Source organism: Colossoma macropomum, unplaced genomic scaffold (genome assembly GCF_904425465.1).
Source record: "Colossoma macropomum unplaced genomic scaffold, Colossoma_macropomum, whole genome shotgun sequence".
Taxonomy (NCBI): Eukaryota; Metazoa; Chordata; class Actinopteri; order Characiformes; family Serrasalmidae; genus Colossoma; species Colossoma macropomum.
In genome coordinates this window covers 28098646-28123759 of record NW_023494789.1, presented here as the reverse complement: position 1 = coordinate 28123759, position 25114 = coordinate 28098646, and the positions used below count along the sequence as shown (strand labels likewise).

The 25114-nt window shown below is 40.0% G+C and overlaps 4 protein-coding genes across 10 annotated transcripts in view; 2 read left to right on the top strand and 2 right to left on the bottom strand.

Moving 5' to 3' along the window:
* The window catches only part of herc2 (HECT and RLD domain containing E3 ubiquitin protein ligase 2), a 64867-nt gene extending 54527 nt beyond the window's left edge, over window positions 1–10340 (bottom strand). For all 5 annotated transcript variants that reach the window (XM_036570729.1, XM_036570731.1, XM_036570730.1 and 2 more), the window contains exons 1-5: window positions 10251–10340; window positions 9301–9410; window positions 5873–5966; window positions 5606–5740; window positions 146–368 (exon numbers count right to left, since the gene is read on the bottom strand). In XM_036570729.1, coding sequence (XP_036426622.1) covers window positions 146–368; window positions 5606–5740; window positions 5873–5966; window positions 9301–9372 — 524 coding nt within the window. In that variant the 5' untranslated portion in view covers window positions 9373–9410; window positions 10251–10340. The remainder of the gene's footprint in view (window positions 1–145; window positions 369–5605; window positions 5741–5872; window positions 5967–9300; window positions 9411–10250) is intronic.
* Window positions 10341–11780: 1440 nt separating this feature from the next.
* On the top strand, window positions 11781–13844 carry nipa1 (NIPA magnesium transporter 1). Its single transcript, XM_036569575.1, has 5 exons — window positions 11781–12052; window positions 12234–12281; window positions 12434–12524; window positions 12735–12895; window positions 13232–13844. The coding sequence occupies exons 1-5, from the start codon at window positions 11938–11940 to the stop codon at window positions 13735–13737; spliced, it is 921 nt and encodes a 306-aa protein (XP_036425468.1). The 5' UTR covers window positions 11781–11937; the 3' UTR covers window positions 13738–13844.
* A 2157-nt stretch (window positions 13845–16001) lies between these two features.
* Window positions 16002–21091, top strand: nipa2 (NIPA magnesium transporter 2). 2 transcript variants are annotated; one of them, XM_036570726.1, is made up of 6 exons: window positions 16002–16121; window positions 17106–17336; window positions 18064–18120; window positions 19115–19205; window positions 19707–19867; window positions 20291–21091. In XM_036570726.1, the coding sequence occupies exons 2-6, from the start codon at window positions 17198–17200 to the stop codon at window positions 20941–20943; spliced, it is 1101 nt and encodes a 366-aa protein (XP_036426619.1). In that variant the 5' UTR covers window positions 16002–16121; window positions 17106–17197; the 3' UTR covers window positions 20944–21091. The 2 variants fall into 2 exon arrangements, with proteins under 2 accessions (XP_036426619.1, XP_036426618.1); XM_036570725.1 differs by lacking the exon at window positions 16002–16121 and adding an exon at window positions 16639–17009.
* Window positions 21092–21355: 264 nt separating this feature from the next.
* Window positions 21356–25114, bottom strand: part of cyfip1 (cytoplasmic FMR1 interacting protein 1) — a 54484-nt gene continuing 50725 nt past the window's right edge. Inside the window, exons 27-30 of one of the 2 annotated variants that reach the window (XM_036570724.1) lie at window positions 24924–25018; window positions 23456–23694; window positions 22515–22662; window positions 21356–22231 (exon numbers count right to left, since the gene is read on the bottom strand). In XM_036570724.1, coding sequence (XP_036426617.1) covers window positions 22067–22231; window positions 22515–22662; window positions 23456–23694; window positions 24924–25018 — 647 coding nt within the window. In that variant the 3' untranslated portion in view covers window positions 21356–22066. The remainder of the gene's footprint in view (window positions 22232–22514; window positions 22663–23455; window positions 23695–24923; window positions 25019–25114) is intronic. The other variant, XM_036570723.1, reaches the window with a different exon arrangement.

Sequence of the window (25114 nt, the reverse complement as noted above, 5' to 3'; positions counted from 1 at the left end):
GAAAGACACACGGCACAGTATAAAGCAAATTTTAATGGACACCGTAGTGTGATTTTGCTTGGTTTGAACCAGCACACATGAGACTAAGCCTAAAACAAAAAAAATATCATGTCTTCTTTCTTTGGTTAACGTCCTTCTCTCATACCTTTTGTTATCCACAGTGGGCAGCGGGGGGCTGGGCGGACTTTTCCACCGAACTTTGTACTTCTCCTCCATCATGCTGTGAGTGAGTGAGATGAGGTAGCGCTCCAGGATGAGCAGCCGTTGGCTCAGACGCCGCGCAGACAGAGTGCTTTTAGCTGTCTGTGTAGCCAGTTTCTGTTGGTCATCCACCAGAACCGTAAGACAGTCCTTCAGCTCCACCTCATCTGAGAAGATGGACATATAAAAATATCACAACATGCAGGTACTTGAATGCATTTGAACATAGAGAATTATTTTTAAGAACAGTATATATTATACACGTGAATACACGATGCATTATATTCTCTAAACATTTATTTTTTAAGAAGTGCAATTGCTAAGGTTTAAGAGTTCATTTATATCTGGAGAAATCATGTAAATGCTTTACAGTTCATGTTGGGCTAAAGCATAATTTGCATATATTTCTTTAGAACTGTATAAGAACAATGTGAATAGCCCCTTAAACCAAAGGTATAATGTTTGAACAATCAAATCTATAAGAAAGTCCAAACAGATCTGCTTTGGATTATTGGGGCTTTCAAAAATACTATAAAAAGTCAGCTGCTTAAGTCTGCAAACATAAGCAGTTTTTGTTTCCTCACACCAAAAAGGCAAAGTTGAAATACCAGGCTTTGATGCTTCAACATCATTTTTCAATTTAAAAAATATACGAACAAAGTTAATATTTAAGTTTGCAGAAAACAACCCCGTTTCTTGAAGGACCAAGAAATTCTTTGATTAAAGCCTATTGACTAACTTACTCACTAGAAGAGTGCAGCTAGCTCCTCTGGCACAAAACTGGACTTGTGATGTGAATTTAGTGCATCTTTGCAGATGAAAGACATTCTACAACGTCAGTTTGTTTAGGCCAAGACCTCTGCATGTGACTGCAGCTACCGCACATGTATAAAAAGTCAACAAGAGCAGTACAGCATAGGATGACTCACACCAACTACAAGCAGATTGTGGAAGTGATGACTAAAGTGAAACGGAAAGATGGTATGTGAGGATTTAAAGCTCACCAACTCCATGATGACTTCTAAAAAAAATTTACTATTAGAAGCAACTTTAGCTTGCCAGTGAAGTCCTTATGCTGTATTTCATCTAAAACAGGCAGCACGTTTTGGCTGGGCAATGGTAGGGGAAAGGCCGTAAGAAATAAAGAACAGAAAGTAGAGAGATTAACAAGAAAAAGGACAGATAAAAGGGACAACAGGACTAATTATTCTAATATAAAAAAATCATGGAAAATGAACAATTTTCCAGTAATGTATGGTAGCATTTTACAGGCAGAGGCATATACCTATTCAAGCTTGTAGTTTTTAATGGTTAATATATTTAATGTGCGTGCTAGTACATGTACACTTATACAGCAGACTTGACATGCATATGGTAAACACCTGCATTATTAAAGCTCATGTTAGATTATGTTTTTGAAAAAAGACTAAACTGACCCATGTATTTGAGGGAAAAATGTTTATATTTACATCACTGGCTTGCTCTTGCATACATATTATAAACCACATTTTGTTCTGTCTTTGATGCTAGTCCTGTTAATTACATCCTACCACAACAAGAAATGAATCAGTTCAAAATCAGATACATTTCTAATAATATCAAAATAATACCTAAAACACGGAGAACACGTTCTTTACACGTTCCCAAAGATCTAAATCAACCAGCATTCATTTCACTGCAATGGCTGGAAAGTGGCATTGTACAACAGACCAGCAAGACAACAGAGTGAGTTAAAATAGCAGTTCCAAAATCCACTTAAGCTTTCTGCATGCCAGCCAGTGTCCCGCTCAGATACCCTGGATGTCTACACTACATTGTGAGCACAACTGCATATGGTACGAGAGTGGCACACCTGTATGAGTGAGAAACTGTGTGAGACAGACAGAGAGACAGACAGAGAGAGACAGAGAGAGAGAGAGAGAGCTGTACATCAAACGTGCCCCTGACATTTTGGCATCCGACTGGCCATGCACAGCTGTGTCAGTGTTGTAAAAACACCATCACACTTCTCCTCCAATTACAAAACAGTTCATCCAACTAGAAGTGTGGTGGTGCAGAGGCCTACTAGAGAACTTTAACTTTAATTTAACCCTTACTGCTTCTAAAGGTGGGTACAGGTGGTAGAACCCCTGAGATCCTGGAACTGCATTACATAATGTAAGTCTAGATTGATGGGCATAGTTTTCGTGAACTGTTTATACAGCAGAGAAAAGATCTAGCTCAGCACAGTCACCTTTGAGTTTTCTCAGCTGTAAGATGAACTTGAAACAGTTTTCACATTGTTTAATGTCAGTCCTGAAGCCTGTATCATAGCTTAGACGATAAAACATTAGCCCACTCAAAATTATTGTAGGCCTAGGCCTGGTCCCAACCACTGATGTAACTATAGCCCTCGCTCTGTGTGTGTGTACATATACATATATACATACATATACACACACACACACACACACACACACACACACACACACACACATACATTACTGAACAGATGTTTACATCTGACTGACAAAATCTGATGATGTATTTATTTTCCTTCATAAAGGCAGAATATTTAGGTGATGCTAAAATGCTGAAGGGTCTGAAATGTGATTCATTTTACTGCATTTTTAATTTGCTACAAATTTCTTCGTAATGCTAATTACAGTATGAAGGTTTGGTTCAAAAATTAAAAGAGTGTCACCATTAATTTCTGGAAATGTATGGGCATATGCTGTATTGTTCTGGAATAACGATGGAATAAAGTTTCTGAACCACTTTTAGTCATTCATTCAAAAAGAAGAGAGATGTTCCCATGTAATCACTCCCTTAACATAACAAATCTATCTTTTACTTTCATGGAATTTCTTAAGAGTCATGAGTCGCTGGGTTCATTCAGTAGGAGACGGGTGTGAAGGGATGCAGTTTCCAAGCATTTGTTGTGTGAAGGGCTTCCAATCATGTGATGTTTACGGAACTTTTTTACCATGTGATGTATATGGAGCTAGCTGTGGTGTAGAGCCTTTCCATCAGCATGCTCTTATCAGCACCCACCAGAAGAGTAGGTTACCCCACCCAGACCTGGCTGTAAACACACAGCCAGCACAGAGAGTCAGTGGGGTAAAAATAACCCCTCAGACAGTTTGTACAGTCACTCGAGCCCCCAACGCTTCACGTGCCTCAGGCCAAAACCTCACACTCTCTAGTTTTCTCTCTCTCTCTCTCACTTACTCAAACACACACACACACACACAAAATACTGGGACACATTTAGATGTCGCAAATCCATCTGCTCTACTCCTTTACTGCTCTGTAATGCCAAGGGTGGGAAACCTCAGCTGGAAACAGTCACAAGGTTTGTACAGAGGTGCCAGGTGGGCAGCTACTTAGCAGAGGAAGACTGGCAGAACAGGGGGGGTACAAAAAAATTGGGTTATAGCAGGGCAAGATCCAAATGCCCACAGCAGCAGTGTTGGATGATATCACCTATAGCAGTACAATGGTGTCACAAAACGAAAAGTTGATTTTAGCAATATTTAGTACTGATAATTGGTAAAAACTGCAATGCATGTAATTTGCTGGGTGTTTCAGATTTTTTGTAAGCTCAGTTTTAAATGCATAAGTTTCCTTTCTGGAAATGTATTTTCTGTATAGTAGACATTTACAGTGCTGTGTAAAGCTGCTGTCATGCTGAACGAGGTACATGCTGCACTCGCTGCTCACACTGTGGCAAGCTGTTTCAAACTTCAGTGGACAGTGGAAAGAGACGGAACTTTGTGTTCAGCTGTAGCTGAATCAAAATTACCAACATGTAATTTTACACATTTTTATAACCTGCTAAAAGGCAATGGCACTTTCATTAGGAAGTCAAATTGGATTAGAATGAAAGCATTCAGTTTTAGCTTGTTTTGATAGTTGAGAGTCTGAGCATGAGACTAGCTTACTATGAGCTAAATAAATAAAAAGTCAGTGCGACTTCCAATTCTAACTTAGAAGCATCATGTTGTTTTTCAATGTGTTTGTGAAGTGCTCACCCGTTGACATGAAAGTGAGCACCACTCTCTAAAGAGTGAGGGAGAATTTTAGTGGACACCAGAAAGAGAGGGAATTTTCTGTATTTAGCTGTAGCTGAATCATTTAAATGAAACTGCAACTCTGAAAAGCCCAAATATTTATGCGTAGCCCATTGTCACTACACGTAACATGTGTTCTCCAATCACAACACAGATCAGCAGCTACGGTACCATACACTGGCCAGTTGGAGATGCCGCAAGCTATGGAGATATCTTAAATGCTAATTAAGTTAACATGAACCTGAAATCATAACGTATTTCCCCATCCATACTGTGACATTTACAAGTAAAATACAGTAGCAGGGACAGTCTCTGCGCTATCTGAGCATTTTCAATCTATGATGTGTGGGTGGTAAGAGAGGGAAGATGATATCATTGGTTAATATCCTTTTTTCCCCACCTGATAATACAAAGTAACTTGGCCAAAAATCAAATCAGACATTTTAGAGGTGGGTAGTAATCACATTTGGGAAAACAAGAATTATAATATATGAGAAAACATGCTTAATATGACCAGGGACATGAGCTAACAAGGTAAAAATAGGTAAATTTTGATTTCAGGATGACTTTTAATAACAAATCTGGGACGCAGACATAAGTAGACATCTACATTTTGTGACGTTACAATTCCTCATACTTACTAAGTTAAACACTTTAACTTTAGGTGAACCTATGCGTTGGCTCTAAAGAACCCACTCTGATCTCAGGGCACCAAAAAAATAATGTGTTTGAAAGCACAGCAGTAAATTTTTAGTGTTCTGTGTGAAAGCAGCTTAAGGCTCCCTTTGATGTAATAGTAAAAGAAGCAGAACAGAACAAAATCCAATCAAAACAAGCTGTGTCAGGTTTGTAAGACATTCTTTTAGCATAGAGTGCTGGTACTCAGGAAGCATGGGTTCACAAAATTTAAAATCATTTAACACTGTGATATATTTGAAAAACACTGTGATGATCTTTTTCAATACATCTGAGCACTAGGCTGGAGTCAGGAAAGCAGAAAAGCAGTTGGAACAAGTCAGAGACTAAATATTTATCCTTCATAGGAAGCAGAGAATAACACTAGTGTCATATTGAAGCCAGAAATGGCATCTTACACCAAGTTTTATTTTGAGTTCCTTTGGAACAGTTCAACAGGCATCGGCACAGATTAGATTGCCTTGGCTCACCTAGCAACAAAGGAATGGACAATGTGCCTTTCAATTTTCCATACAGTGAAGGCTGGTGAGGAATGAGTGGGATGACCTTTCAGAATGACTGTAGGTGGACGCTGCAATCAGCATGTCGAGTTCAGCAGTCTACGTGCCAACACCTCATCTATAACTAGAGTGGGATTTTTTAGCAGCTCTGCTTACCTGGCTGCCTCCCCCAATCCCAGGTCTCTATGATTGAATGATGGACAGACGACAAAGACGCCTCCTCCTCCTCTTTCTTCTCCTTATCATTGCACTCATCCTTCTTTTGAGCACCAGCACAATCTGCAGAGTCCTCTGAGGATGGAACAGAAAACCATGGGAAACACTTACTCTATATACAAAAAAGCTTGAAGAAACTAAGCCAATTAACAAGTTTATAGTACATGTAGAAACAGAAAAACATTACGTGTGGATAATGCTTTTTACCTGGATAGGCAGATTCTTCTCTGTCAAACACAATTTCCTCGTCCTTTACCATTTCATTCCACATCTCACTCAGTCCCTCTGGAGAAAACGCACGCTGTAACAACAAAAATACATCAGACATCACTCATGGCCTTTTCTGTTCTAAAATTACCTAGAAGTAAGTGCATATCATTTTATGACTTGTTGGAAGGTTATGACACGTTCATCTGGGAGCTTAATTACATGAGAACGAAAATATTCACTTTCTGCTTTTTTTTACGTCTCTGTGAGTCTGTCTCTGAGCATGTGGCAAACTAACTGTGAACACACAAGGACAGTATGATGTCACCTATCATGACAATCTCAAGAGAGTCAAAACACTAGAGGCAAAAAGAGCTCAATCCTAACTTAGAAGCATCATGCAGTGTTCAACGGCCACAGTGGCTCCACATAAACATTTACATGAGCTAATCTGAATGGGAGTGGGCCCTAATTTTTAAATACATTAATACACCGAGAGACATAAGGACTCCAATTACACTCCAACATTGCCCACAGCTATTCACAATGGCTACTCAAACTACAAGTACAAAAAAAGAAAGGGGAGGGGGGTAAGAAGAAAAAAAAAAAAAAATTCAGGCAACATTTCAAAAACTATAGAAAAATTGTATGTGTTGATTGCAATATTTGCAAAACAACTCTCTCCTCATACAACAGCAACCGCTATAAACAAGAATCCTCACAAAAACAATAATATATAGAAGCAAATGTGAGGCTGCAGTCTAAAATTTAGTACTCAGGTTTTCCATTAGATGTAATTATACCTTTATCTAACTCATTTAACAGCACATCAAAAAGTGCTTTTATTTGGGTTGTAAGCTCTAGGAAAGCTTTACTGAAACACTTTTTGTTCAGTCTCCCACAGCAGACCTTACCACAGACAACAGATGTGGGTATTTTTAGGCCTAATTATACGGCCATAAAAGAGATATCAAATTTACCTTTTTTGGCACCAATTTGCCAGATTTGATCAGGCACTTATCAGATGAATGAATCATAAAAATATACATAACTCCACAGCCTATAAAATAAATACACATACAGTCACCTTTGTAAAGACCACTGACTGCAGTTTTTATGCTAATTCTGTATATTTCACAGGCTGACATTCAACGACTAGTCTAGACAATCAGTAAGCAAAAAATATTACCAAAGCAAAATGTAACTTTGTAACAGTAGTAATGCCAACATTCAGTCTAGTGAACACTAAACCAGTTCCCCAACTGTCCCCCCAACATGAGAGAAAAGCCATTCTGCTCATACTGCAGACAACAATAGCAAAACATTAAGCACCGTTCCCCATTTTAGTGCCTTTAACAAGTTACAACTGGGCAAGAGCTATCCTATTTTTGAAACAACTGCTCGCTTAATACCTTCATGAGAATAGACATGCAGAAAAAACTATGCATGACACTTGATACAGTTGAGTTCTGCTTAGTGTAAAAATAACTATTTTCATTATCACCTCCTTACGTTTAGTTGCACTGTCAACACTTGGTAGAAGCCGAAGAACCTACATTTAATTAAATTTTACAGTTATAAAAAACGATGAAGGATGAGACACACAGTATCACTGCTTTTCATAAATCCATGTTAACTCACGTCTGATTTAACACTGGTGATTCCATCCAAAAATAACAGTCCCTCCTGCATTATCTTTAAAACTAAACTACTCAGGTTAGACTAACTACAAGTTATTCTCAATGTAACTGCTTACATCCTCTGGGGACTCTATCGCAAATATTCAAGTAAAGTCAAGCTTTATCGTCCTTTCTCCTCATCAAAATCAACGAAATACAGCTCCACTGGAACACAATGCTATGGTGCTTAAAGTTTAACAAAAAACAACCATCATAATATACCATATCATTTAAAACAGTAAATGTGACAGCCCAATAAAAACATGCTCTTAAAAGATTCTAATTTCAAATGTCAAAAGGGAAAACAGAAAATTACATCAGACCTTGGGATGTTTCCTTCCCACAGGACAAGACTCCTTATTTATAGTAAAACAAATCCAGAACTACAGTGTGTCCAATGGAAATGTCCCATACTTGTTCTTGTACTGGACAGTGTAAGATTTCGCCCAAAATCTTGCTTTGTGACAAAGTCAGACGTCAGACGTCAGTGGTTGGATGCTAATTATGGCAATAACGGAATGGGACTCCTTGTGCAATATATTGTCAAATGTTAGCCAACACAGTTCCAAACAGGGAAAAGTATTATGTTCACCACTAGATCACTACCAGGAATTCCTAACACATCCAGTACTCTCATATCAGACAGACTCTAAGGACATAATTTATCAAGCACACAAATGCGTGCAACTCCATATTCACAATCTGAATTCATCAGATGACAGATGCCAGTGTGGGACACAAAGTACATAAAGAGCATCACTACACAGCCTACTTATTTCTACTGCCAGCCAAGCAAATACACAGCAACAGAACCCATTTATAATTTTATAAAGAGCACAATTAACATATTCATGTGAAGACAACAGGTAATACATATACTGACCATTTTACAAATACATACAAGCATAAATGGAAAGTGGATTATGTATTTGATACATTTAACACAATATATAAATGTTATGATACAGGACGTTTTTCATGACACACGACAGGCATAGCAATATTTCATTTTGCTCAAGTTTGATCTTTTGGAACAGACACTATGAGTACAGTGATTTATTCAACGCTTCCCATAATGCACTGCACAACACTCATTTAGCATGTGTATTTACGCTCTTTTGAGCCTGTGGTGTCTTTGGGGACGGAACTCACAACAGCAAGGTGAAACCTTAAGACAGCTACACCACTCAGGAGCACTGGCTAAATCTTTTCATAATGAAACATGTGGTCAGTGAATGTTCTTAAAGGTCCAGAGCACAGATCTATCAATATCCATCAAAAAACTATTTATGCCATTTCACTTTTCCAAAAATAAACTACAACAACAGGGAACAACTCCAAACACAGGGTTTAATATGCTTTTGAACAGCAGTGTTTCTTCTGTAGTGCTTTTAAAGCAGAACAGCTTGGGTTGTACTGTACCTCTTCTCTCTAAGAGGAGACATCATCTTCAATTTTTAAGTGCCACAATAACCAAGGCTACTCAGTAAGAGTGCAAACGTAGAGACTGCATTATCACAAATTATTGACCCACAAATAACAAGGTGATTATCCATGCTTGTTATGCAACATTCAGCCTGCCTGTTTTTCGGTGCTAAACTGCTGTATGTGTTGACCTAGAGCTCACTAAAAAGTCAGCCACCACAATGTAATCTGTAAAGAGAGACATCTGCAGTGTTTCACATGTTTCATGTAATGGGAACAGCATTATAAATGTACAATATTTAACTATATTTTGATTATGTTTACCTGCAAATCTATCTTCAGCCATTTGTCGTGGAACCGCAGCTGGGCATCCAGGGAAAAAGAAGGAGACGGCATCCTTTCCTCTTTCTGCCAGGCTGCAAATGCAGCCTTCCCTAGGTTAAAATACACACTTAGGTAAAAGACTGTACTCACTTCCTAACACAGTTTGTTAAGAACAGAAAACTACCATATCAAGCTACATAACACTACAATAACTGACCTACTCATATTCATTATATTAAATGCATCTACCTGAACAGTAGATACATTTAACATCACATCTTCTCTTACATTTGGGGTTAAATAACAGCCATTTCAGTTCTCCGGGTTTAGAAGATTTATCACAGTTAACAGTCTTAAAGATAAATTCCATAAACAGTGTTCTCCCTTATAATAAATGTGTTTAAGGCAGGGATAATCAGAGCCTATGCTTCAGACGTCTCAGACTCTTATGTTAGCATCATGGAGGGATTAAGCTAAGGTTAGTGCAAATATAACTGGCTCTTAGGTCAAATAGCTAGCTATATTTCAGCCCAAGAAAGACTGAAGCATCACAGTTTAAAATTAAACCTGTGTAACTATGCTGTGTAAAATAATTTATTAAAATAAACAGGGTGTTGGCGTGGCCTGGTCACACTCATCCCTAACGACAGCTTAAGATACTCTGAAAAATCAGAAATAACAACAAATATCTTGCTAAAGAGGCGTTAAGTATGATACGGCAGGCAGCTTTCTCGCTGGTCTCGGTGTGTTTGTTGATGTGAGCAGTCAGTCCGGATCAGTCTGTTAGCTGCCTGCTATCTGACTGACTGTCTAACCCAGCTGTGAAGAGCAGAGCGCGGCTCTGACACTGAGCTGCCCTTCAGCTGCCTCCACACGAACACCGCTGTTTTCAAAAAGAAGGTTGTTTTTCCCGTTACCACATTTATTAGAGCATAAATAACGCGTTTTACCTCTTTGGTTTTCTTACTGTATTCCTGTTTCTTCGGGTCCCCTCACAAGCTCTGCTGCAATTTAACGTCGGCCATGTTGTGTGATGACTGACATCTCCCGCAGCCAATCACACAAAAGAAAACGGGGCGCTACGTCACACCAGGGGACGGGGCAACCGGGTAACCTACCAGCGATTTCTCCTGGAGATGCGGCGAACCGCTGCTGCCGTGAACTTCATTTAAATAGAAAAGAATCACAATAATAACTGAAAACAACAGAAAAATAGACAATTTTTTGAATATAGGGTGCAGTTCAGCCTCTCCACGGCAGTGTACTGCGTTTTAAACGGTGAAATGAGTGTTTCCACCTGATTAAGTTTTTTTTTCTTTTCTTCATGCGGACACCGCCACCTGCTGGTAGGGCTTGAAAACATACAGCTCTGGGGGGATGCGTGCATGATGTCATGATTATTAACATGAGTTTAGAACTCATTTCTAGTTTCAAATTGTAAAAGCACCCGTTTTTGTTTAGTAATCCAACAGTTTTTATATCTTATCAATCACCAAGTTTCCATATCCTGGACGGGGTAGGGATGTAACGGAATACAAAAGGCCTATTGGGAGTATTCAGAATACCGAAATTAAGTATCTGTATACAGTCCAAGTTACATTTTCTAAAGGCAGTATTCAGAATACAATTATTTTTTACATTTTAGAAGAATTATTTTAGAATACTTACCCACTAAATAATAAAAAAGCATACAGAAAAAATGCCATCAGTGCTTGTTTATTATCTGACCTAAGAAAAAAGACCAAACTTAACTGCCTCTTTACAAACACTGAGGCTCCTACTAAAGCCTGAGTAGACTGATAAATCAGTGTTACTGGGCTCTTTTGAATGATCAAAGCAGTCTCCCCAGTAGTGGGCATGTTTGCGAGTAATACGTTTAGCATTAGTGTGGTGACCTCCTGCTCGGGGGATTGTGTGAGCAGCACAGGACAGAAGCAGGAAAAGAGCGAGAAAAAAGTTGAGAATTTTTTTAACTTTATTTTAACAGATGAATTACATACAGAAAGATGATAACCGTGTAAATGAAGTTAAAAAAGGTTTTGCCATGTTTTTTTTTATCAATCTGTATCCTACGTGTATTCTAAATGAATTCTGAACATGTTACCTTTAATGTATTGTAATGGAATACAGTACTGACTACATTTAGGACAGTGTATTCAGTATCCAGTCCCTCCATGGTGAATCCCAGGCTGTGTCCTAATATTTGAATGAAACCTCCTTAGCACGGGCCTTTGTTTTGTCTGATCTGTGGTTCAAGGCATCGCTAAATACTACATGGGCGGAGCAGAAACACTGTGGATCCACATGGCTACCAAATCAGGCAGAAGCAAAGGCAATCCGATAAGAAAAGAAGCTTCATTTAACTATTTGGACAGCGCCCCGTCCTCATCAGCTCAGACACGCACCCAGAGAGCCATAACCATTACTGCCAGAGAGGCGCTGCAGCTCTGCGGCCAAACCGGCTAAAACACCGTCTTCCGGCTTTTCTACCAGAGGAGCGTCCTGGCAGAGAAACCCGAGCTCGTCTTCGTGGCCGTTTAGCTTCGACCCAACCCATCCACACCGGTGAGCGCGGCTGCTGTGAGCAGTACTGAGTATTTCTTTTGGAAGAGATCGTATGATAACTCTACAACACTTATGGAGGACGCTCCTTTACCAGCAGTTGGTGTTGGAATAGCCATCGTGTCCAGTTTCGTCAATGGATCGACATTTGCGCTCCAGAAAAAGGGAATACTGCGAGCTCGCCGGTCAGGTAGCTAACTTAGCTGACTTACTCTATCAGACTGGAGTTTACTGCAGTAAGAGTTTACATAAGTCTTCTTAAACGATGTCACTACTTTACATAGCATTTTGTATGATCAGCCTACGTTCTGGCCTTGGTCAGCCTAGCTGAACGTTTGTTGGGTGTCTAACTCTTGGGCATTATTAAACAGGTAGGACTTACCTGACTGACTGTGTGTGGTGGTGTGGGACACTTGCAAGTGAGTGAAATTTCGCCTCTCTGCTTGACCACTTTTAATGATCACATTTATGAATTTATGGGATTTTCTATGTATGTATGCATGTATTTTATATTGTATGCATTTATTTGTATATTATTCATTCATGAAAATACTTTGCTTTTCCTCAACAGTGATAGTGGGTCAAATAGGGAACTTCCTGGCTCATAATGCAGCACCAGCAGTACTGGTCACTCCTCTTGGGGCTTTGGGAGTCCTGTTTGGGTGAGTTACACTCTTGTGTTGTAATCCTCTGCAAGAAAAATGCTGTTTCTATTTTTTTTCTCCATTTGACTGTTGGGATTAAATCTGTGCTGTTGTTGAATTAATAATAGTAGTATTGGATAGTTTATTTTACATCAGGAAATAAACATAGTAGATTATGCCACAGTACAGTACTTGTTCTGTGTTGATGATGCTTGTTTTGCAATGCAGAGCCATCCTGGCCTCCTGGCTGCTGCAGGAGCATCTGAATATTCTAGGGAAGCTTGGCTGTGTGTTGTGTTGCTGTGGTTCAGTTGTGCTCATCATTCATTCTCCTAAGTCTGAGAGGGTGGCATCGAGAGTTGAATTAGAGGAGCGTCTTCTGGACCCAGGTATGACCATGAAGCCCAATTCTGTAATCGTATTACTGTTACACCATACATGACTACTGTTGTTTTTTCTAAACCTGTTTCTGAACATTTTGGGGGCCCTAAGCAACATCCTACTTTGGCACCCCCACCTACCCCGTATTAGGTGGGGCATATTGATCTGTAAGAATGAAAAATTGATATGTAATTCTTTTTGATCAAGGTTAAATCTGTGCAATGCAAAAACCTGCATGCTTGTGGGGCCCTCTTGTGGCCTAAGCACCATTCACATTAAGACATGTTTTTGTTGTTCTTATTATAGTTTCCATTATAGACTCTTTGTGTGTTTATGTCTTTTAGTGTTCCTGAGCTACATTGCACTGGTGGTCCTGCTGCTGGTCGTACTGATTGGCTGGCTCTCTCCAGCTTATGGAAAGTCCAACATCATGGTGTATGTGGGCATCTGTTCCCTCCTGGGGAGCTTTACAGTGCCCAGTTGCAAAGGCCTGGGTCTGGCTGCAAAGGATGCCTTTAGTGGAGGCTTCACTACAGACAACAGAGCCCTGTACCTCTTCCTGTGTTTGCTGGCAGTTCTCACAGTCAGCATCCTCATCCAGTTCACTTTCATCAACAAAGCCTTGGAGAACTTCAGCTCCAACATGTTTGAGGCTGTGTATTATGTGGTATTCACATCTTCTGTCATCCTAGCCTCTGCCGTCCTTTTTAAAGAGTGGGAAACATTAGGCATTTTGGACTGTTTGGGTATTCTGTGTGGATTCACCACAGTATCTGTGGGTGTTACTTTATTACGCATATCACAGGAAGCTGTGCTCACATGGACTCCAACAAAAACGAAGGAGGAGTAAATAAACTTACTGATTTTTTTTTTTTTGTATAAATGTGCTACAGTGTTAAAAGGGAATTCCACCAACCCTTAAAAATTTCTGTATAATCCAGTCTTTGAGATGTAAACAGTCATTCAGAGTGGTTTGATGTAAAATGGTTCATTATAGAGAAACTTACCAACTCATATTTCTTTAGCATGCAAATATAGCCATTTTATTTACTATCCAAAATAATCACTGAACATACATGTCTTTTGAATTTTTTTATGTAATGGTAAAATGGTAGATGATGGTAAAATAGTTGTAAATCTAAAAAAAAAAGTTTCTTTAGGGTCTGTTGTGCCTTACAATGCCCTGCAGGTACCCCTCTGCCAAGAATGTGTTTCAAAAAATAAGTTTTAGGCCAAAAATTATAATACAGTGTCTAAGACATTAGGCAGTGTATTCATAATCTTTGCATCTAATAATTTTCTGTGAGGAAGCTTTTAGATGCCTTAAACATCAGATGTCTGGTACCTATCACCACCACTGTGAACAGTTCTTACAGTACCTACAGAGTCTACATTTCAAATCAAACCCCTCTGGATGACTTTATTCATATCTTTACCGTTTAGTAATGCAGACATTGTTAAAAATTGGTGAACTTCTAATTTAATACACCTACTAAAGGTTTCTTGGATGTAGGCCTAGATATGAGCTAAACAATTAATTTTTATTTTTTTTATAAACATTGTATTTACACATAATTTGTACTTGAAACAGAGTGTCTTGACTGAAAGGAGTTTCTGAATCATACCTCTGACTTGATAACGCTGGCTTATTTATAATTTAACTGATCTTAAGAAAACATCACAATTACATTTAAATTTTTTTATTTTTGTATTAATTAAAATGTTTATGTAGTAAATAGGATCTGTGATGTGGAAAGGACTGTATACTTGAAATACAAGTGTTTACTTAGACACCTGAGCTGTGGGCCAAAACCTGTTCTGTCTGCTGAATATTCATGGTCTGCACTGTATAAAGCACTTTTGAGGCATACTTTGGAGTACAAACTATTCAGTGCACAAATAATGGCAACATGCTAGACTTTGAAGTAGTCCACTGTGCTGTGAAGTGTTGTAACTCATGCCACTCCTCAAACTGATGCCTCAATGTGGGGTATCACGTGATCTGCTGCGACCTATGGGACAGTTAAGTTCTGGAGAGCCAGAATAATAGTTTATTACAGGCATGAGAAGTGTGCACACTCATCAAATTTCTAAAGAAGTACTGCACAAGTATAGTGAACAATATGGATGTGTGAGCTTTTACCCACTCCTCAAAATGTTGAAAAGCCAACAGGCTTTACGCAGAGGACATTCTTTTGATTTATTGTGGCAGTATTAGATGTTCAATGTCTTAAAATCACACATGTTTACTAGTAGAACATTTTGATAACTTTTTATAACAAATTGTTAACAAATTATTATTGTTTATTATTGCTAATGGAATAAAACGCAATAAATTTTGTTTTAATCTCAGTGAACATAATGGTTAAAAGTGTTACCTAAACGCATTGAACGTTGTTGTTACTGGAGGCAAAAGACAAACGCTTAATATGAAACGTAAACAAAGTAGTGTTATTTCCACCCGTATTCGAGAACCCCGCCCTTCTGCGCGCGGATTGGCCAATAGAGCATACTCACGCAGTGCTCCGATTGGACAATTGAGAAGTCGTTCACATCACCTTAGCAACCGTAGAACGCGATGGGACACGTGAGATTTGACTCAACTGCTGATCTGAGCAAAACGAGTAAGTAAATAAATAATTAAACTAAACTAAATACATGATACAGCGAACAGGTTCAGTATAGTCCTTTTTCCATTTCAATTATACCGAACTGGAAGTCTCCCCTTGTAAACTTTTTTGTTTCTGTTGGTGTGATCAACAAAACTTGACCAAAACTAGTAGTTTGGCACATAATCTGAAAACAAAAGACAATAATTATTTCCCAAGGCAGTTAACCTCATGACGTGACACTTAAGATTTTTGTTCGATTTTGACAAACATCTTATTCTCTAGTTTTAGCTCCTTCATATCCGTCCCGTTGGCGGACAGCCTGTGAGTCCGACATACTAGCCAGTTCCAGCGCAGGAGGCGGGGCTTGTCGGAATACGGGCAGAAAAAAAAACAACACAAAACTGTTCACAGCATTTACACAGTGACGTGACGTCGAAGAGACCAATCAGACGATCGCTTTGGCGCAGGCGCAGTTCCCTGCCCTTTCACCGTGTGGGTGGAACCGTAAAGGTTAGCAAGGGAACGTCATCCGCTCTCTGCGCCAGGAACCGCAAAGCAAAGCCGGACAATGAAAGTCTTACTGTCTGGACCGCACTCGCTGTGACACCGGGAAAACAGACAGGTATTTTGAAATCGACCCTGTGCGTGAAGCCACTTGGATGCCTGAACTCATCAGGCCAGTTTTGGATGCCGGTCAGTCGAGTTAGCAAGCCGCTCGGCAGCTAATCGCTAGAGCCTAGCTGGCTGGAATAGCAGCTTTAAACATCCGGCTCCTGTTAAATGGGCTGCTTTATGTCTCATTAAGTCACCCAGTTATAGGGTGTCAATTCCACGACGGGATGAGAATCGGCTTTGTTTAACTCAGCTGAGGTGAATGTCAGTATTTTGTTTGTGGTGCTGCCAGCACCAGCTAATTTAGCCACTTACTAAGCTAACATGGTGGCTAATTTCTCTGCATGTCGCCGTAATGTGGTGTGCTGAGTGACATTTGGCCAACTAAGAGTTGCACCCTGTTCTAGCCTGACTACATTCCTGACAAGTTTTCTATGGCTCCCTTGAAAAAAACCGTGCGCTATTTAGCCAGACACTATTATCATTTCCTAATTCATGTAGTGCGCTGCTTAGGGAGTTAGGGATCCATTTCAGATGGAGATGACCCTGAGGCTGTTTTCAGACTTTGTCCCAGGGTCAGAGATCAGATCCTTTTATGGCATGGACGTATCACGGATATTATCCTCGCGTTTCCATGTCCAGTTCTGTAGGTGGTGTTGAGTAGTACATTTCATCACCAGCTCCACGGTCAAGTCATAATGTTTGCTCATCAGGCAGCCTAGCTTAAGTAGCAGCGCTCACTTCCTCAATTCCTCAGATCAACGCCTGTTGACCGCGGCTGGTGGAGACACATCATCTCTCTCTCTCTCATTGTGAGAGATTTCGCTTTTTCGTTTTGATATGAACGAAACGCCAAAACACGCCGAATGTATTTTCTGTCAGGGTCTTTATGGAAATGGTGGGCTTACTTTTGTTTGTCGCGCTGAGTTTTCTCTCCGATCGGTACGTAGTGACTGACTAAAGTACTGACTGCTTCTCTTGGATTTCTCTTAAGGCACCGTATCGGGACGGGAGTGCGTTACCGGACAGCGCCTTCTCTGCCAGTTCCTCAATGTGACGGACGGAAGGTCTTTGTCGAAGAGCGCTATGGGGCAAGACCGAGGCAAATACGATTTCTTCATCGGCCTTGCTTTGGCCATTAGCTCCAGTATATTCATCGGGGGCAGCTTTATACTGAAGAAGAAGGGGCTCCTTCGGCTCGCCAGGAGGGGCTCGACGAGAGCAGGTAAACATCTGCAGAAGACGAGCCTGAAGTTGGCTTCCTACTCGCCGGCGTCTTGTTCGAATTTTGTCGTTCCACCTTAAATAGTGCGGGCGCCAGACTAACTACTGCGCCATTTAAGGTGGAACGGGAAAATTCGAATAAGAAGCTGACTCGAGCTTCGTCTGTCACAATATGTTTTTATGAGCTAAGGAGAAGTCATACGACTTTTAAACTCACTTGTTCTCCGTCAGGGAGGTAAAACCGGTAAAGTGTGTTTGAGGTGTTTCGACAGACACTCCTCCTCCTGTGTGGTCTGTGGTTCAGTGCTGGTTCGTCAGCTCTCCAGCCTGAGGGTGCGGCTCATTTGGGTAGATTATAATCCACTTCACATGGAACCACCGCTCAGCCTTGACTGTGTTTTATATTATTACATGAAGAGTCATTAACTGTGGTCCACCCTCCTGATTTCATGATGCAGGGATAGCAGGATGGATGGCCGTGTGCGTTCTGTTAACACACTGAACGGTTCAGTGTCAACAAACGCCTTACTGACAAATTAATCTTTCACCTTTAAGCGTGCAGACTGCTGTTCAGTAACCGCCAGCTTTTTATAGCACTTTAGGCTAAGATATGTGTTACAGATTGTACCTCAGAAGCAGTGTTGCAGTGTGTAAATTAACCATAGAATTGTGTTCAGACGTACCTTACAAGCAAAACATGCATTATCCCTTGTTTTTTTTCCCCCTAGGCCAGGGCGGTCATGCATACCTGAAGGAATGGCTTTGGTGGGCTGGCTTGTTATCAAGTAAGTAACTGTGTATGAACTTCATTTTCATAATGGCTTCTGCAGTCTACTCCACTTCTTAAAGGGGCACTCCAGCCAAAAAAAAAAAATGTAACCATTGCTGCGTCTTCCGTAAAACATGCTTACTTACCTCCTACAACAGTGTCACAGTAGTCCCGAGAGTTGGATTTTATAGTTTAAAGACCAGGAAAACCCCCTTCAGATGAAGGTGGGAGCAAAACTACAAGCACTTTTTGCTAGACACAGGGGAGACCGTTTGATTTTTTTTTTTTTCTGTTAGCTGGTAAATGCAGGAAGCCAGAAAGCTAATGTTACTGCTAGGAAACTGAATATGTGAATTTATGTGTTTATTAATTAAGGATGCACTGATATGGGAATTGTGGGCCAGTGCTGATACCCGATACTTTTCTGGGCATATTTGCAGATGCCGATGCATAAAGATTTAAAAAACTTAGAGAATGGGATCTTCCTGGATTAGTATTACAGAGAAATTCATCAGGGAATGTAACATTTATCTGTAAAGGGTTACGGATGCAGTAAAATGAATAAAATGTAGACATGTTGGCACAGTAGCTCAGCGTTCCCTAAACATTCTGCTTTTTCAGAGTGAAATATCAGCTATATCAGATATATACTGAAATGATTCCTGGTGTAGTCCTAATATTAACCCAAAAATCAGGGTGATTTTTCATTGAGGTGGAGGGGATTCCTAATGATGTATTTGCACCATGCTGAGCCTTGTAGTGAGAGAAAATTGAACAGCACACAAAAAGGATACAACATTGTGAATTCTGTCAAACCAATAAGGTTGAGGAATGCAGTACTGCCCTATAGAATACTACAGAACAAATAATATATTACATCGTAATTTTAGGCCAGAATGCCCCTTTAACGATATAGGACTGTATGTGTTTGTAGCTCTGCTGGCCTATATGTGTAACCTTAATTGGTTAGAATTTTGTGGTAATGAGTAGCACTTGTTCTGGTTTTGCAGTGGGTGCTGGTGAAGCTGCAAATTTCGCAGCTTACGCCTTCGCTCCTGCTACCCTCGTCACTCCCCTCGGTGCTCTCAGTGTACTTGTGAGGTATGCTTTGCATTACAAACATATTTTGCAGACAGATAACTAAACATTAAAAAAAAATACCTCAACTATGTAAAAAAAAAATTGATTTGCACAAGTTGTACTGATAAACACTGCTTCTCTGATGATATTGAACTTGATGAAATTGCGTGTGTAAAATAATGTGCAAGTCCTATCTTTAACACACATTTTGTAACTTACCAGGAGGAGGGATTTCTTAGTTAGCTTGATAATTTTACCCCTTATTATACTGACTACAATGTAAACTGGCTGAGTTATTCTTAGGTTATAGAAGTGTGCAGTACAACTTTGGGCCCTGGCCATTTAAGGGTCAATTCAGAAGTGATTATCCAGTGGCAATGTACTTTACCTTTTCTCTTATTGGATGGGCTTGTCTTTTGGCTTAAGTTATTTGTTTAACTGAGAAACCCTTCTTTTCAAAATATTGTATGTGCTATCAAAATATTTAGGCATGTTGTAAGATGAATATGACTGTTGTTGCAGTGCTGTCCTTTCCTCCTACTTCCTGACGGAGAGGTTAAACCTGCATGGGAAATTGGGCTGTTTGCTCAGTATCCTGGGCTCCACCACCATGGTGATCCATGCACCGCAGGAGGAGGAGATTGACAGCCTAGAAGACATGGCCAAGAAACTGGTGGATCCAGGTACGCTATAACAGTGTTTTCCTCAAGTGGACAAGTTTGTCACTCTGTTTGGAAAATTGTGCTACAGGCCTTTCCTCTTGAGCTTAGTGAAAGATTCCTCACTCTGAATTTACCTGTGAATAGATAGCCTTTGTTCACAATGGATGCCATTTGCAAGTAAAATTTAAGTGAGGAATATGTAATAGAACCGTGAGAGTAGCCGGCCTGAAACAAGAATGTAATTACAATGTAGTGTGCAGAACTCAAGTCTGCTAAACCAAAAAAAAAAGCACCATATTTAGACATAAATTTAAGGCTATCAAACAAAATGTAGCGTGTGAACAGCTATGTCAGTAAAAGAAGCCAACAGCAGTGTTGTACCATATAATGATTCTGATGAGCTGCTGTTCTCATGTCGTACAATCTTCTGTTGTTTCACTCCAGGCTTTGTGGTCTTCGCAACATTTGTCATCATCATAGCTCTGATTTTTATCTTCGTGGTTGGTCCGCGCCATGGACAGACCAACATCCTGGTCTACATCACCATCTGCTCTGTTATCGGTGCCCTATCAGTATCTTGCGTTAAGGGCTTGGGCATCACTATTAAGGAGGCCATTGCTGGTCAGCCTGTACTGCGAAACCCCTTGTCTTGGCTGCTACTCCTGAGCCTGGTGGCCTGTGTCAGTACACAGATTAACTACCTGAATAAAGCACTGGACATCTTTAACACCTCTCTGGTCACACCCATCTACTATGTCTTTTTTACCACCTCTGTGCTTACCTGCTCTGCCATCTTGTTCAAAGAATGGGAGAACATGGGATATGATGACATCATTGGAACCCTGAGTGGCTTTGTTACCATAATAGTGGGCATCTTCCTGCTGCACGCCTTTAAGGATGTTAACGTTAGTCTGGCTACACTGGCTGTGTCCATCAGGAAGGAAGAACGTAACGGGCCAGTGTCCAACGGGGTGGCGGTCCACAGCCATACTTCCTACGAGCTACTGCATAATGACACCTCAGTGGATTTTGAGGACAGAGAAATAGGTTTGCCTTTTGATAGTATCTCCAGACGAAATGGCAGTACAGCCTCTTAGGGCCAAAAAGGGACAAGATCTGAACAGCTCATTAGTGTGTTCTGCTGTGTGGACATTTAGTATTCTTACTCCCCTCAAATCGGAAAAAACCCTAAGACAATCAAAAAGGCAAAAAAAGTGACTGATGGACCAACTGATTGTACTAAAGTGTTTTCCTCTTCTGCCTTACTTTATGTTGGACATTACTACATTGTAAGGCTTCCATCTCATTCCTCATGTAGCACTGTAAATATACACCTGTTTTTAAGAGCCTTTTGTTATACTTTATGTACAGGTATTACTGAACTGGCACTGAACTGGCACTGAATTCTAATTTCCTTTCTACAAAATCAACTGATCAGCTGCTTTCTTTGTAATAAACTCATGTGGAATCTTAGCAAAGCATACTCACATTGAAGAATCTTGATGAAAATGAGATTTGTTACATATTTATTGAATTAAAATCAGAGTACAATCAAATACAAAAGGCAAATGTTTAACAAGAGTAAGAACTTGGTTATTCTGAAACTTTCTTTTAAGAATGGGGGAGGGGGCATGCAGTCATTTTAACAATACCAAATAGAAAATATACTATAGATCTTTCACCACAGCAAAACTTAAATAATCTCTAGATAAAAACCCACTTGGCCGTTCCCACACTTGGCTATAACTTTGAAGGAGTATAAAACATAATGAGTAGCACTGTACTAGATGAAATGAAAAAAGTAAAGTTAAGTCATTCATAATAATAAGGCACATTGTGTATACAAAAAAAAAATCAACTTAGAAGACAGTGTTTAAAACTGGGCCAAAGAAGTCCGCTTCTTACATCTACATCTTTGGGCTTGTCTTACCAAAGCCTTGGTCTTAGTTTTACACAATATCAATATTGCAATCAGTGATTGCTTCATAAGCATGTCACTTGACAAATCACAAGCTGATTTACTGGCTCGATGAACACTACAGGCTTAGGTAAAGTAGTTCCTCTGACAGAATGTAATAGTGAATGTACTAGTAACTGAAAATTGGTCAACTACATTAGATGTAGTTTGCTGTTTTGCTGGTGCCTTGTTAACAACAGTACATCTAACCTGCACCAATCCTGCTAGTTTAATTAAGAATTGGTTTAAGGTAAAAAGTGATCTCAGTTGCTGGCCAGTGATTGGTGGATTGGTGGCTGGAAGCATCGGACATGTTCCACTGGCATGTTCTCTCCATCACCGGATTTCAGGTACTTATTCAGAATGGCAAATATCTCGTCATTCAGAATTTGGAACTTGCGAATGCGGTCAACCATTTTCTTTAATGGCTGAAAGAGAAGAGACGTTAGTTGGACTGTGGAAGTTAAAAGTGAGGAAGACCTTCACTGATAAGAGACAAAAATGTTACCCAAAACAGAACCAACTAAACATTGAGTATAGAGCAGGAACAACTTCTGGATTGATTATTTATTTTTTTTTAATTTATTTTTTTTTAAGTGGGCTGGCCATTATGATTTTTCACGTTAACACTTTTATGAGTTGCACCAGTCATTGTTAAGAAGCACTGGCAGAGTCTCCGAAAAGGGTAATAGTTAAGATAATAAGACTTACCACACTCTTGATGATCTCATCCTTGCCATCATGTTTCTGCACTTTGAGCAGGTGGTAGCTGAAGTCCAAGATGTCAAAGCGTCTCTGCTGGCCCAGCAGGGTGATAATCATGCAGCCTGCCCAGTTCAATCCATCTCCAAAACACTGCCTGTAGATGAACAAAATGGTCTTTATAAAATGGAACTGCTACTGTTACATCTGTAGTTCTTTCAATGCCTCCAGAGAATTTGTTTAGCCCATATAAGAAGTGTCTCTTAACATAAGTGGGCTTACCAGCCCTTAGCAACGTGTACTGTATGCAGTCCTATGCACAAATAGTTTCCTACCCTATTAATCCCTCAAACTGCAGGCTTATTATCAACCATAAAAGTGATACAGGTATTAAACAATCACGATTTCCAATGGGTGGGACCCATTTTGTGAGAGAAACATCACTCTTCCGGATGCCCTAGACACGTCACTGACTGAATACAAACAGTAGCCTAATCAGGGCGTTATTAGAAACAAAAAACAGTGGGAGCAGCTGTATACTAAGACTTTCCGATGAGTCACTGTGAAACTGCTACAATATTTCTGTCACAAGTTTCAAATAAAACGTAATGTCTTAGGTTTTATGTTCCTTAAACAGTGCATTTACATTCTGGCACATTTAGACACAATAATATAACTGCTAACTTCAGCCTCTTTTGAAAGCCTTAAAGCGAATCACCATTAGCCTAGAAGTGAGCATTATCACTGAGGTGTGTTTTGTCTGAGTTTTGACCTTTATGGCCTGAGCTGAAAGCCCTGCTTTAACAGATACCGTTCGCCACTGGAAACGGTTACGCAAGGTGTATCGTATTAGAGTGAGGAATTCAGGCCTGGGCCTTCAACAGGACCGTATAGTTCAAGGGGTTAAACAAGAGATGAAGTAGGAACTGGACTGTTTCTGGGTCACTCACTCCACAGTGAACTCGTGGGCTCCTACAGGGATGCAGTACACAAACTGCATGGCACTCCACAGACGATGGAACTCCACACACTCATCCACGTGCATCACACCATTGCTGGGTAACGGGCCGCGCCAGATAGGGTCGTCCAGGAAACCACGTACACGGGTCAGGATAACTTCAAACATGGACAGTCCACAGCACAGCCTCTCTTTTGTCAGCAGGTCCGCCTCACGAGCAATGGCAATTTGCTAATGGAAGGTGTAAAGGAGTTTTAAGGTTTTCAAGATTGAATTCTGGATTTTTTTTGACAATGCATAACTCAAAATCTAATAAACATGAAATCCTTAAAACAGTGCATAAGAAGATCATTTCCTTTAGCTGCATTTACAGTCTAAACCTTCTTCCTTTTTTATTATTTAAAAGGCTTGTATCCTATATTTTTCTTGTACTTTAATTCCTGCGGTGCACTTTTTTGTATGGGTTTTTGCACCAAAGACGGTCTTAATTTATTTTTACATGAACATTTTCCAACCTCTCTTTATCCATTAGAATTAAACAGACTAGTTCCAATAAAACCCAAACTTGTAATGGCAGTTAAATGTATTAATATTTATTTTCAAGTAATTCTGGTCCATTTCTATTGGTCCGTTTATCATCACATTTGGACACAATACAAAGGTAAGTGGAGTTTTCAAATTATGCAAAAAAGTACAAATTTACAAAAACAGAGATACAAGGTTTTTGCTTGACAGCAATGATATGTAAATAATCTCTATTCTGACTGGCTGCCCTGTACTGTATTCAAAAAGGAGTCAAGAGCTGAAATGACTCTTTAAAACTTCAGTGTGAAGAGAGGAACTAAATGTATGTAGGCTGAAGAGGCAGATATATGAATGATTGTTGGTTTATAACATCATTAAAACAATGCATTCTAAACAGGCTGCTTTTGCATCTTAGTTTCCTTATGTGGACTGTATGGACTGGCCAGTGAACAGTACGTTTTGAAACTGTAGCAGTGTTTTTATCAAACTCACTGTGGTTTTCAATAGGATGGAACCTATAAAATTAACCTCTCTATTGAACATCTCATGACAAATGGACCAATAGAAAAGCTTTCTGGGTTGTTTTCCTGGACATTTCCTGGACATTCCTGGGATTAAGCCTAGTCCAAGACTACACAGCATTTTGAACAGAGTTTCTCAGAAATAGGCTTCAGCCCTGTCCAGGAATTCGACCCTTAATGTTTACGTTTAACCTTGCATCCATCGAGTTACATGAACAGATGTCAAGAATGTTTATTCTTTCTCTAATAAAGTTACCATTTCAAGAATGGTACTGAACTTTGGAAGCTTAGCAGAGCTTGTTGCAGGAATGATCAAAAGGAACTGCTAGGCAGGCTCATCATTGATGGCTAAATGCGTGTAGGAGTGGTACAGTTTGCTAACAAGGTTGGGAAGGTAAATGATTTGGTGCCCACCTGCGGAGTTCCCAGACGCTCAATTAAAGGCACCAGATGCAGTGCCGTGTACTTGGCCTCCAGCCGCTTCATCTTAGCATCCAGGCGCTCGCCCTCTGCATAGAGGAAGGAGAAGGTGCTTAATCTAAGCAAATACACTTCACAAGAAACTCATTTCACAAGATTTCTTTCAAGACATTACAGCCTGAGAA

Coding starts and splice junctions, on each gene's coding strand:
- nipa1 (XM_036569575.1), top strand. CDS start 11,938: ATGGAGGACGCTCCTTTACCAGCAGTTGGTGTTGGAATAGCCATCGTG. Junction 12,053..12,233: donor ACTGCGAGCTCGCCGGTCAG/GTAGCTAACTTA, acceptor ATTATTAAACAG/GTAGGACTTACCTGACTGAC. Junction 12,525..12,734: donor GCTTTGGGAGTCCTGTTTGG/GTGAGTTACACT, acceptor TTTGCAATGCAG/AGCCATCCTGGCCTCCTGGC.
- nipa2 (XM_036570725.1), top strand. CDS start 16,952: ATGAACGAAACGCCAAAACACGCCGAATGTATTTTCTGTCAGGGTCTT. Junction 19,206..19,706: donor GCTCTCAGTGTACTTGTGAG/GTATGCTTTGCA, acceptor CTGTTGTTGCAG/TGCTGTCCTTTCCTCCTACT. Junction 19,868..20,290: donor CAAGAAACTGGTGGATCCAG/GTACGCTATAAC, acceptor GTTTCACTCCAG/GCTTTGTGGTCTTCGCAACA.